The sequence below is a fragment of the Sphaeroforma arctica genome, assembly GCF_001186125.1.
Source record: "Sphaeroforma arctica JP610 unplaced genomic scaffold supercont1.148, whole genome shotgun sequence".
In the NCBI taxonomy this organism is placed as follows: domain Eukaryota; class Ichthyosporea; order Ichthyophonida; genus Sphaeroforma; species Sphaeroforma arctica.
In genome coordinates, this window is record NW_014040410.1 from 88,084 (window position 1) to 101,887 (window position 13,804).

Sequence of the window (13,804 nt, forward strand, 5' to 3'; positions counted from 1 at the left end):
AGAATGTCGATTTCCATACAAACGCAAGGACAACATCGACAACGGAAGATATGGTTAGCCAACAAGCCCAGCCCACTGTGACGCACAAGTCGAGCAGCTCAGAACTACTACAAATAACTTCATCGTCAACACAACAACCTGCTGAGAGTGAAGCACATACCGTCGAATGGGAGGCTTCTACAGAGACTCCCAAAACACAACATGATCTCGAAGCAACCATAGCTAGAAGAACGGCAGAAGGTCGCCAAGTCTCTCGAGAACTGCGGGACCTTGCGATAGATGATAATAATGTCGACTGGTATCACGATAGCCGCCGTAAGAGAAGAAATCCTTGCACTACGCACACTGTCAATTCAGCAACTGTAGCAATGGAACCGAAAACATACAAAGGTATATATGAGATGTCAAATGCAGCCGATTGGGAGGGATCAGCACGTTCGGAGATGGAGAGCTTCGACACACCGAGTAGGAGAGTGGTGTGCACATAATATGCACAGTGGTGAACAGATAGGGTTCAAGAGGTTTACAGGGTTTAAGGGATGGGATAGTATAGTAAATGCTACATTCACACTACACGAAAATATAGGGTTCAAGAGGAGAAGGACCGAACTTGCATTGCACATAAGTCTGCACTGCAGTTCTGCACTCTCCTGGGGTTGGGCAAGGTCTGAGACTCTGGGCCTCTGGGGCGGCGGCGCCTCGCAAACTGTATTGTGCAGGACAAATATTCAGTTCAGAAGTGAAAACGCAGGTTTGAAAAGCCTTTGCTTGTCTTTGTTTGTTTGTATATATATATATTTGTTTAAAAAACAAAAAAACAAAATAAGGGTTACTTTATAATAAAAAACCGATACTATGAAGTATGAACAACGTGGTGATTGGAGAATCACAGGATCAGAATGGACACACTTACAGTCTAGCACAGCCGATGTTTATGCTCTAAATCGTTGTTTCTCTCTCAAATACTACTCTAGAGTAGACTCTCTATTCTTGTGAGAGTAGAGGTGAAATTTTAAGTAGGCTATTGAGTATCGCCTCCGAGGGCGGCTCTGCACTCTCTGACCTATGGAATACAGTACAAACCCGGGATATACGTTAATAAAAACGCTCACCCAAGTTCAAGCACAAACCATAGAACACCCTACACACAATGCACAGTTGCACACTGCACAGTGCACACTGCTCAGGGCACACCCGTAGCGAGCGTACATATTGCGCTTCTTTTCTTACAGTCTATTCACTATTGACCTAATGGCCTTGCGACATGAAGCCGTTTAGCGTCAATAAGGTAAACGTGGAACTAAACGAAGAAATGGTTCGAATGTTTAATTTTGTAAAAACAAACAAATAAATGTGTCTAATAATTTTCAGAAGGCTATATGATGTTAAAAAATGAAATACTAAACCCAAATTTACGGTTTGTTTTCTTTCAAATAAATAACAAAACAAAATGTCACGGCCCTCTGGATTAGGGTCGCGAGCAGAAATCAGGTTTCTTCCGACGACTTTAGCAGAGACCCTAATCCAGAGGGCCATGAAAACGTGTGTTAAAAACGTGACGATGATAACCTGCTCCGAGCTAGTACGATGATTTACAGCAATTTATTAGAGCAAAAAAAAAAGCTGTTTTATTGTTTCTAAAAATCGGAACGGCTCAGCCGCTCTGGGCCTCAGTAGTCAGGCCTAGTCCCTCAGACTCAGAGCCTCAGTGGTCACTGTGATCAGTCTCTCGTCTCTCAGTCTCTCATCAGTCATCACAAAAAAGAAAAAGAAAAAAAAGCTCCCGTCCCCAATGGGGCAACGGAGTGAACATATAGCTTACTGCCTCACTGGCACTCCCCAGTTAGAGTACCCAGCTGCTAACCTTATTACGTTTCCCGTTTAAACGCAAAAGAAGCGTTTACGTTAAAAGTTTTAGGGTTTTTAATAGTCCTATGGGTTTCCAAATAGGGACATTTTTGGAGGCGGCCTAAATGTCACGAATTGTCCTATTTTTCACTTTGTGTCAGTTTTGAATAGTTTCAAATCGTCTTTCCATTAAAAAAGTTCAATTTCTCAGGTGCAAATTTGGAAAATTTTCAAGGCCGATTTGCCCCCGATATATTTTAAAACGCTTAAAAAACAAACCTTGTTGCGTTTACGTTTAAAGTTTATCGCATCGGAAAAACGTATTGAGCTTAGCCCAGCTGTCCCAGACTCCCAGGCTCCCAAGAGTCCCAGATTCCCGGCCCAGCCAGTTAGCTTCAGCCTCGAGGACGTGAGCCTCGAGTACGTCAGCCTCGTCAAGATCAGGTAAACACTAAACTGGTAAGCCGTGATAAGCCTGTGAGGTCAGTCGGGCACTCAGGCCTCAGAGTGACTCAACCAGGAGATAAAGTTAAGTTATAACTTATATTTGTATGTTTTTTTACGTTAAAGGACACCTTTTATACCTATATAAGCCATTTTGTCCTATTTTTGATTGGCTAAAAATAGTTTTAGGCCCATATTTTGAAACTTGTAAGACAACTTTTCAAGTGCAAATTTAAAACTCATATATTGCCCCAAAAATAAGTTATAACTTTTATATTCCAAAAAGTAACAATTAAAACTTAAAGGTTTAACGTTTATACAGTGACCTAGTAACTTTGTAAGGTTAGCACCATAGTCTACACTCCGCACTCCACAAACTCCACACCCACAGTCAGTCAGGCACAGACTCTCACAGTCCACAGACCACAAGGCACAAGTCCCAGTCCCAGACTTTCATAGCCATGTTGTTGGAGAAAACAAACAGTACATTTTTTTAAAACTTTTTTTATACCAAATATGGAGAGAGTCAACGAACTGGACGACGATTATTAGGTCAATAGCTCAGTTTAGTGGTTCATCACACAAATGGACGGATATTGAAATTTGAATTGCGTTTTCTCCGACCCGTGTTGTTTTTTCAAGTTGTGGTTCGCTGAAGAACATGAAAGCGCATTTCGAAGCCGTCTTTAAAAAAATACTAAGTTTTTAGCCAATGAAATTAGAGAAGGCTTTTTTGGCTGGAAATTTATTTTTGGTCTGGTGGTCAAAAGTTCAAAACACAGGCGAAATGATAGAAGAACTCGATATTTCATTGACATTGGTTCTATTAAAATAAATATTTCACTTTTCAGTGTGTGTGGCTTGTGTGATGAGTACATTGAGTTGTATTTTTTTATCAGAAATCCCAACTAGAGTGCTGGTCCAGAGTCCAGTCCAAAGACTCCAAAGTCCAAACTACCCAAAAAGCCTCAGACTAACGATTTAAAGGTGATCAAGGACAAGAAAGTTGCCGCGAATTCTTAGTGCTCAACTTCCCGAGTACTTGTGTCCGTACCAGTTGTGTGTGACCTGTGCCGCGACAGTCAACACTCGAGTCTGGTCTCGACTGACGACTTCCCGTGAGTCAGGGTAGAAACAATAATAAATACCAATCAAAATCCTATCTCTGTATTATGGAGTATGACAATATATTATAATTATTATGTGTCATCCTTTATTATTATTCATCGAAGCCAAAAGCCCACAATCCACGACCAAACACGAAAAGATTACAAACAACGATAGAAATAGCCCGCACTTCGTCACTTCGTCGAAGCCTCTCGAATCTCGATTGTCGAGAGGCATTTCATACTTCACTCTCACTCAGTTTACATTTTAAATTTTTTTAGTCACTTTATCGGGGTATCGGCACATGAGCATATAAACTCTGGACAACAAACAATTGCGTCACGTGAGAAACACCATTATATAAAGCGTGATTTCATGACGAGATGAATTCATATTCTAACATACAGTTCTAATTGACATTGTATTCAGCTCTCTATCGAAATATGGTGAATCAAAAGTCGGTCGTCGCGCAATCGCGTGCCACTCCCCTTGACAATTTGTTCCTCATATCCGAGCGCAAGGCTCTTCCTATGAACATCGCTTGCATCTGGGAGTTTGCCACTGAAATGACGCTACAAGAGGCGATAGATCTTAACAAGCCATTCGTGGTCTCCGAGGCATATCGTAGATACAGACAAATTGTCGTTGGAGACCCAAAAACCGGTGATGTAATGTGGACAGATTTCCCCGAATTTAAAATTGAGGATCACTGTATCGAGCACAATTTGGGTGGCAATGGTACCAAAAGCGATTGCGAGAAAGTAGCTGGTGAGATTCTAAGTACTAGTTTAGATCGAAGTAAGCCTTTGTGGGACTGCCACTTGTTGACGGGACTCGCCAATGGCCGCAGTATCATGGTGTATAGACTGCACCATGCCATAACAGACGGGCAGGGAAGTATCCGTGCGCTTCTCAGTGTAACTACCACCAAGGGAACTGAACAAGTACAGTACTCAGTAGGCAATCGAGGTGACAAGAAAAAGAGACGTCGCAGCAGTGCTTCGTCTAACAAGATGTCCACGAAGTCCACTCAAATGGTCGTAGTGAACTACTTGAAGCAATTGCAAGCCTTCATCTTCCAGCTGCTGTTTACACTCCAGTGTTTACTTATGGCATTGTGGGATGGTTTGGTTTTAGGATTTAGACCCAAAGTTTCATTCACCAAGGCTGCACCCAATGCTGAGGGTATTAAGTCAGTTGCTTGGACTGAAGGTGTTCCGCTAGAAGATGTCAAAATTATCAAGAACGCTTTTGGCATGACAGTAAACGATGTGGTTCTTTCAGTCGCCACTGGAGCTATTCGTGAATACATGGTGGAAAATAACGAGCCCATCCAGGACTTGACTGTTGGTATCCCATTCTCTATGCGCAGTGTAAACGATGAGGGTCTAGCTAACAAAGCCACCATGGCTATAACCTTCTTGCCTACTAGTGTAGCGGATCCTAAGGCTCGTATGGCCTTCCTACACAACCGAATGAACATGCTGAAGCTATCTCCCATGCCTTCAGTAAGCTATTCCAGTAGTAACGCGTTGTATGGAAGCAAGCTTTTCCTTAAAATGCTGCATGCGTTCAACAATTACTTAATGGACGCAGGAGGTAACCGTCTGCAGGCTGTACTTACCAATGTGCCCGGACCAGCCGCTCCTCTTTTGATCGGTGGGCACGAGCTAACGAAATACGCACCCATGATTCCTCAGATTAACAGATCAAGTTTGGGTATGGGTGTTATGTCGTACAACGGTAAAGTGTTCTTCGGTTTGCTAACGGAGAAGGGTAACTTGGTTGGAGGTTCTCGTGCCGTTGTGGATAAGTTTGAAGCACAGTTCAGTGAGCTGCTTGAGGAAGCTAAGGCCATGGAGACTAAGAAGATCAAGTAATTCATTATGTACCTAAACCACAGAATATTATATAGTTCATAGCTTTGATTAGTAATTAGGTCATAGAACTATCGTGTTAGTAAAATTAAAATATTTTCTCGTTCTCGCGTTACACCATTCTTGATCAAGAGTTTTCCAAAGTGTATTAGCTTTACTAGTCACGTTTTATAACTAGGATCCAAGTAATGTACAACACGCATAGGCAAGATCGGCGGGTATGATAGATTATCTTTAGTTCTGTTTAGATTTTGTCGCATAACTGCTTGAGATCTGTTCAGTTCACTATGCATATTCATAGACGTGTATCAGCTGCTCTACTGGATTAGATCTATTCATATCATATGTTTGCTTGAGATCTATTTACAAATTATTCATAGATGCGAGTCAACAGCTCAAGATCTATTCAACATCTAGTTTATACGCGAGCGATTGATAGATGTAGTCGTCAATACCAGTATGTGTATACGGCTATATAACATAACTGTCAGCATACAAAACATTTCCAACATGCTGGATAGAAGTCAGCGACATACACGAGCGTTTTGAGAATTCGAACGTACTGATGTAGCCGTAAATACCAGTATGTGTATACGGTTATATAACAAAACTGTCAACATACAAAACATTTCCAACATGCTAGATTAGAGTCAGCAACATACACAAGCGTTACGAGAATCTGAATGTACTGATGTAGCCGTCAATACCAGTATGTGTATATGGCTATATAATATAACTGTCAGCGCACAAATACTTACAACATGCTAGATAGAAGTCAGTAGGATACACGAGCGTTTTGAGAATTTGAACGTAGTGATGTGGCCGTCATTACCAGTATATCTGTGCGGCTATATAGCAAATCTGTCTGCGCACAAATAGTTTTAACATGCTAGATAAAAGACAACAACAGTCTCAGTATCGAAATCATATGGACACGGCCTTGTATCACGTTCTACTATATTTATTGTGGTCTGATTTCTTTCACTAGTACGTTCAGTCCATTTCGAAATGTAGCACATGAATGCATCTTCTCAGATCTAAAATAGTTTCTCCACCATTCGTTGCACTCCGTATTCGTCGTAATCGGAGTGTGATATCCACATCTGTGGCAAATGAATACCAGGTTTAATTATTTGATATCACTTAATAGTATAGACACGCCAAAATGGTAATGCGTTACGTACGTAGGTACTTCCGAGGTGGGAATGCGATAAAGGATGTTGATACATGGGCATGTCTACTCGACTCCAAATGCATGCTAAAGCCTTCGCAAATTCAAGCCATAATGAAGGAGGCAAACAAAAACATACACGCGTGCACATTTTAAAACTGCCCAGCAAAGGGTTGCATGAATCCGTCGCTTCGCTTTCGCACAGCGAACCCACCCAACACGTTAAATCACACACACACACATACGTATGTGTACAGACACAGACACAGACACAGACACAGACACGGACAAAGATCACTGACCTGCTTGAAAGTTGATAACGAGGCTAGGATAGAGCCTCCCACCCAGGTGGAGTATAACCGGTCTTTAGGTGCCGTTACTTTGATGTCGTTGCCTGGCCGACTACGATGCAGTTCATTGGTTAATCTCGCGCCAAAACCTTGAGATATGATTGGACAAGGGAGACTCTTTAAAGATCATGGTGAACTTGCTGGAAAAATAGGGGTTAGATTTGTATGTAGGGGTCGCACGAATACACCGGTACACGGGTATATAGAAGCGTACACATTGATGTGTGTGCACATACGTTTACATAGATTCACAGATACACGTACGTGTGATTGTGCATAGTGAAATGCTGCATGTACACATCAATGCGCGCAATCAAACGAGGCAAATCCGAGCACAAACCTACAATGGATTGATCAGGAATCGACTCCCACTCTCAACCCATAAGGTCTGTAGCAAGCAGCATTCTAAGAGTAGACACACAAACATACACACAGAGCCACGGGAACATAGTCAAGTATGCATACCGTAACTTCTCATGCACATGCATAACAAAGTAACTTTTCATGCACATGCAGAACACTTCTAATGCGGCGTGGTGAACAATATCAGTTGTCCTGCACATGCATAACAGAGCGTCTTGTACCTACCTGGCGTGGTTGTGGTGCCTCCGCTCAGTATAATATTCTTCATGAGGTTGTCCCTCAAATCACGGTCGCACTCGTTGATGGTCCTGAGAACATTGTTGTGTATACCGTCGTATTCCGCGCCAATCAGATCCGGCTTGAACAGCACCTGCAAGGTGTAGCACGGATCAACGCAGATGTATTAGATACGCACACAGGTACTTCAGCGGTTGCAGTAATAAACCTATTAGGTTTGCTTTGATAACATCAGGGGATGGGGTTATGCATATATGACGGACAATGAGCAGTCCTGATGTAGGCGGATACGGTTATGTTACATGCAAAAGGATTAAACACGCGAGAGATTAGATGACAAGCACACCACACATACTTCACAAACTTACAACAAGAAAGAATCAAATGAACACACGAAGACAAGCACGTCAAACATACTACATAAACTCATAGCATGCAAGACTCGAATTAACATACGATAGATAGATGACAAGCACGCCAAACATACTACACATAATTATAACAAGAAAGACTCGAATGAACACACGACCAAACATACTACACAAACCTATAACATGGAAGACTCAAATGAGCACACGATAGATTAGATGACAAGCACGCTAAACATACTACACGAACTTATAACATGAAAGACTCGAATGAACACACGAAAGATTAGATGACAAGCACACCAAACATACTACACAAAATTATAACATGAAAGACTCGAATGAACACACGATAGATTAGATGACGAGCACACCAAACATACTACACAAACTTATAACATAAAATATTTATGCAAATATACTTTGAACACACTAAACTTCAGTAATAAAAAAATGGATGCGAACGAACAACAGCGTTTGTGGATTGTGCGTCACTTATCACTAAGCACACACACAGCACCGGGTTAACGATCGTAGGAGGTTCTAATTACGTGTACATGCGTACCTCTGGAGTCAGATGATCACGCACATGCACAACACAACGAGACACACACACACACACACACAGCAGCAGGTGCACGTGTGTGTGGATTGCCTTAGATGCACGCGCATACGTCTACAGACACATGGAGCCATACCTCTGGCGCCTGATGCCTGCAATGTGCTATAGAGACCTCCTCGCCATCTGGTAACCTGTACTTTTCGGCATCGTTATCTACGTCCATCGCCCTACCACTGGCATCCACCTTACCCTTACTCGAAGGGTATAGGAAGCACATCTACGCAATAGGAGTGGTAGATGGGATACAGTGAATGGGAAGTACATCAACGCAATAGGAGTGGTTAATGGGATGCAGTGAATGGGAAGTACATCTACGCAATATGAGTGGTTAATGGGATACAGTGAATGGGAAGCACATCTACGCAAAAGGAGTGGGGAATGTAACAAGCATATCATCCGAGTAAGTATCTGATGAACCATGGCAATGTGAGGAGTATTTGGGTGAACGCATGACAATCCAATGCACATGAGACATACGTAGTACACAGACGTAAGTGCATGACAGGCAGATACGAGTGCCACATACGCCACTACGACACACCGAGTAGGAGAGTGGTGTGCACATAAGATGCATAGCGGTGGACATATAGGGTTCAAGAGGTTCACGGGGTTTAAGGGATGGGATAGTATAGTAAACGCTACAATCACACCACACGAAAGTATAGGGTTCAAGAGGTGTACGGGGTTGAAGGGATGGGATAGTATAGTAAACGCTACATTCACACCACACGAAAGTATAGGGTTCAAGAGGTTTACGGGGTTGAAGGCATGGGATAGTATAGTAAACGCTACATTCACACCACACGAGAGACGTGTACGGGAACAGCCACACCCACAGTCGAGGGAAGTGTATGGGAGGCGCGTTGCAACTGAACGCATGCACGTGCGTGTGAGGAGCACTGGCCGATACAGTGTTGTGAGTAGTGGTGTACGGATGCACAGGCAATGTATGTGTGCGTATGGCGTGTGTAGACGATAACAGACTATTGCATTGTATTGCATTGTAATATATTGTTTTATATTGTTTTATATTGGATTGGATTATATTGATATTGTATTGGATTGGATAGCATGGGGTGTCGCACTGGATATGATACGCACGTGCACGGAGGGTGGTCAGGCTCTACACGAAAGTCGACGCATAGACCGAGATGTGGGGATGGCGAGTGATGACCCACACGTGTATACACAAATGGCCGCTGGCGGTCTCTGGTGCTGTGACTGAGCCGAGTGTGGTAGTAGGCTGTGTCACCAACCTTATTAACAGCTACAACACACCCTACTTACAGTAACAGCAGAGCACACAACCACACACCCACACGATACCTTCTCCTTTATTTCTCGCACTATCTGGAACTCGGCTGAAGTGTGCAGTCCAACCCCTTCTTTCCGTAACAACTGCTGCAGATACCTGCAGAGACAAGAGAAAAGAGAGACACACACAGCCAGGCGATGGATGGGGTGTCAGACGCAAATAGAAATAACATCACAGACACATACACACACACTCTCCCTACTCTTATCGCGCATAGAGTAGTACTAGTAGTACAAGTGGTTGTATTCGTATCAGTCGTGTACTATACATATGTACACATACAGTACACCAGTATAACCAAAGTCCGACCTATTCAAATATACACGGCAATTGCGCCCAGAGAACACACACACCAACATACATACAGACAAGCAGGCCCCATTCGAGCACTCACCTGGTAACGTCACGTCCTGCCACATCCGACCGTGTGATGGCGTGTTCAATGGCGAAACCATCGTAGATAGGCACGACATGTGACACCCCATCACCACTATCCACCACCACACCCGTGGTCCTACCGCTGGCATACCTGTGCAGATGCGTCAGCATATGTGCAGAGGGTGAGTGCGGAGACCAAGCACACGTGTGTGTACACATACGTATGTATATGTATAGCAAGACAAGGTGACTGATTAATATAACGTACACATATGTATGTATATGTAGAGCACGACAAGGTGACTGCCTAATATAAAGTACACTACTTCTGGGCCTACCCTCCCCTGGGCAGAACGGCATATCACCAGTCCATCCGGTACACACACGTCATGGCCAGTCCCACATTCGGGTTCGCTCAGTCACATACACAGAATACTCACACCAATCGAAGATAACGCACACAGCCTCAGCACCACCTGCTGCGAGACCAACGTCTCTGGCAACTCAAGTCTACCACAGGAAACCTATATCTCTATCTCTATCGTTCAGTGTATGTCATTGCGAAGTGCGCCGCAAAGAGTGACACGTGTTTGTGTAACATTTTGCCAAGCAGGAGAGTCATACCAATGCACTGAGTGATGTTACATTGAGTGATGTTACATTGCGTGATGTTCCATTGAGTGATGTTACAGTGCGTGATGTTACATTGCGTGATGTTACATTGTGTGGTGTTACATTGTGTGCAATGTTACATTGAGTGATGTTACATTGTGTGGTGTTACATTGTGTGGTGTTACATTGTGTAATGTTACATTGAGTGATGTTACATTGCGTGATGTTACATTGTGTGGTGTTACATTGTGTAATATTACATTGAGTGATGTTACATTGAGTGATGTTACAATGAGTGATGTTACATTGCGTGATGTTACATTGTGTAATCTTACATTGCGTGATGTTACATTGCGTGATGTTACATTGCGTGATGTTACATTGCGTGATGTTACATTGAGTGATGTTACATTGTGTGATGTTATAAATGTGATGTTACATCGTGTGATGTTACATTGTGTGATCATTCATTGTGTAATGTTCCATTGTGTGATGTTATAAGTGTGATGTTACATTGTGTTATGTTACGTTGTGTGATGCCACTTACAGACTCAGAACGGCCTGTAACGAGATGAACATGGCCGGCACGTTGAGTTTCTCGAAGAATATTTCTAATGTTTTGGTCCGGTTTTTAATCGGGTTCAGAGGGGCTTCTGTAAGCAGAACGGGATGCTGAAATCCAAAAACAGAAGCATTGTTATAATATGTGTGATAGTACACTAGTAATGGACACAGCCGTGCCATGGGAAAGCTACGGATAGGGTTTGGAGACATGCACAGGATCAAACCTTAGTTATCCTCTCGAGTATATCGGTGTATAGATATATACTGAAGCATTCAGCATATATCTATGTTGTTTCTTTGGAAGGATCTTTTTTCATACATTTAGTGATAATATACAATATAAATATAAATATATATATATAGAATGTATGCTATATATATATATACATATAGAGATGTAATTAACTTTTTTGAAGGGTATACATAGTTCTATTTTTGATACATTTAGTAATCACATACACAACTAAATATATATCAATATATACATGTACAGGTGTAATCTATATGTTCTTGGTTTTACATGTATGTGTCATTAGATAGGTCAAATGATGATATGTGTACATGTTGTAAACGTTGTTTCTACTTACAAATCATTCGAAAACAATCATATACGCACATAGAGTGCAACATACATATCTGCATGTAGATAAATACTGAATACACCACTGAGCGTCTGCACAGACATATTTGCTCCATATATACGCAAACCTGACAACTGGATATCTTCGACCATGATGATAACCGCGAATGAGATATGCATTTATTTTTATCCTCTAATGTGATTGGGCACATGAGAGTAAGTGGTGGATTACGTACCTCTTCTGGTTGTACGTACAGATGGTCCTCATATATACTCTGCCACACTTTTTCCATATCCGTCCAATTGTCAACTAATGAAACAGTGCCATTGAGTGAGTAAGGGCTTTAGCAGGTGGGTTGTGATCATATGTAAACATCGGTGTCCCATCATTTCCGGATGTGGCGGTGGAAACGAACTGCGACTACACAAAGAAGGCTTGTGAACACATACACGCACTCAGCTGCATATTCTTTATGTGGATCCGGATAGTGGTACGAGAATTGACATCTTATACAACGCGTCTAAAGTATGTATATGTATCTGTATATATATCTATATCTATATATTTATCTCACAATTGCCAACTCTCCAATACACAGACATTGCCACATACTTATGCCGTGTTCCATGGGATACTTGAGCGATAAAAGACCCCTGTTATCGTCCGCCACCTTGCCCACGAAGTAGTCGCCTTCTAATCCTTTGGGTAGACATTTGCGATACCGTGGCCTTCCCACACTGTGTTTGGAGGTAGTGTCATGCTCTATGTTTCAGGTTTCATCACTGACACTTTCATTTAAATAGAGAGACTACTACTTTAAATATTATGCCATCTCTCTAACCTCTCTAATGGCATGCAATCGATTGATTATCGTTGACACTCCACTGTGAGTACATCAACAACCTCCCAAATACTTCACTACTGCTATAGTACTTCTAATGTATATATTGGGATGAGAATAATCTAACAACGTTTAGCACGTACTGTATTTCATTGAACCCTCACCGTACGATTGGCCCTGTGTAAGTACTGAGTGTGTTCGCATTCGCTCGTTTCTATCCGCTCCACAGATACGCGTTCAATTGCAGATCTATGAGCATTTAATGGCTTTGTCACTCAAGTGCAGTGTCCTAATTACAGCACACAAACAGTGATTAAATGAACTATAGGCTAATGATAGCACACAAACAGTGATTATATGAACTATAGGCTAATGATAGCACACAAACAGTGATTATATGAACTATAGGCATTCAGGACAGCACAACTGCAATAGGATAACATACATATTCGGAAAGACATATCGCGGTTTGCCCGTTCCAGCCAAATCCGCTTTAATGGTTCCCGACCCCTAGGAATGGAAAAGAGTGAAATGATAAGTTGCAGGGATATAAATATATATATATATATATATATATATGTATTATAATACATTGTCTTCGAAACGAAGATCCTAAAAATAATGTTTACAATGTACAAACACACGCACACAAACACACACATATATGCATATACATATATACAGATACATACGTACATACGTACACACATACATACATACCTACATAAAGAAATATATACATATATATTATATTATATATATATATATAATACATACTTGTATCTAATTTTCCCTTATGTATCTATACATAAATATATAAATACAAACACACACACATATATATATATACATATATATATATATATATATATATATATATACATATACACACACACATATATATATATATATATACATATACATATACATACATATATACAATTATAAAATACATACAAACATAAGTACATACATACGTACACAGACACGACATTACAAACAGACAAAAAGTCACGCACAGACACAAATAAAGACAAAGACACAAATATATCAAGGTTTGTTTATATACATATATATATACCGATAGATATAAACATTAAAAATATAGACATATATAAACATATAC

General features: G+C 41.3%; 2 protein-coding genes across 2 annotated transcripts; one reads left to right on the top strand and one right to left on the bottom strand.

Annotated features, from left to right (window-relative positions):
• Positions 1-3,753: 3,753 nt before the first annotated feature.
• SARC_03053 (hypothetical protein) lies at positions 3,754-5,389 on the top strand. Its single transcript, XM_014303168.1, has one exon. The coding sequence runs from the start codon at positions 3,843-3,845 to the stop codon at positions 5,277-5,279; it is 1,437 nt and encodes a 478-aa protein (XP_014158643.1). The 5' UTR covers positions 3,754-3,842; the 3' UTR covers positions 5,280-5,389.
• Positions 5,390-6,154: 765 nt separating this feature from the next.
• On the bottom strand, positions 6,155-13,192 carry SARC_03054 (beta-centractin). The gene is made up of 10 exons (XM_014303169.1): positions 13,124-13,192; positions 12,450-12,574; positions 12,073-12,146; positions 11,240-11,364; positions 10,097-10,231; positions 9,714-9,798; positions 8,464-8,604; positions 7,386-7,530; positions 6,750-6,886; positions 6,155-6,379 (listed from the first exon to the last, which is right to left on the bottom strand). The coding sequence occupies exons 2-10, from the start codon at positions 12,463-12,465 to the stop codon at positions 6,314-6,316; spliced, it is 924 nt and encodes a 307-aa protein (XP_014158644.1). The 5' UTR covers positions 12,466-12,574; positions 13,124-13,192; the 3' UTR covers positions 6,155-6,313.
• Positions 13,193-13,804: the final 612 nt, after the last annotated feature.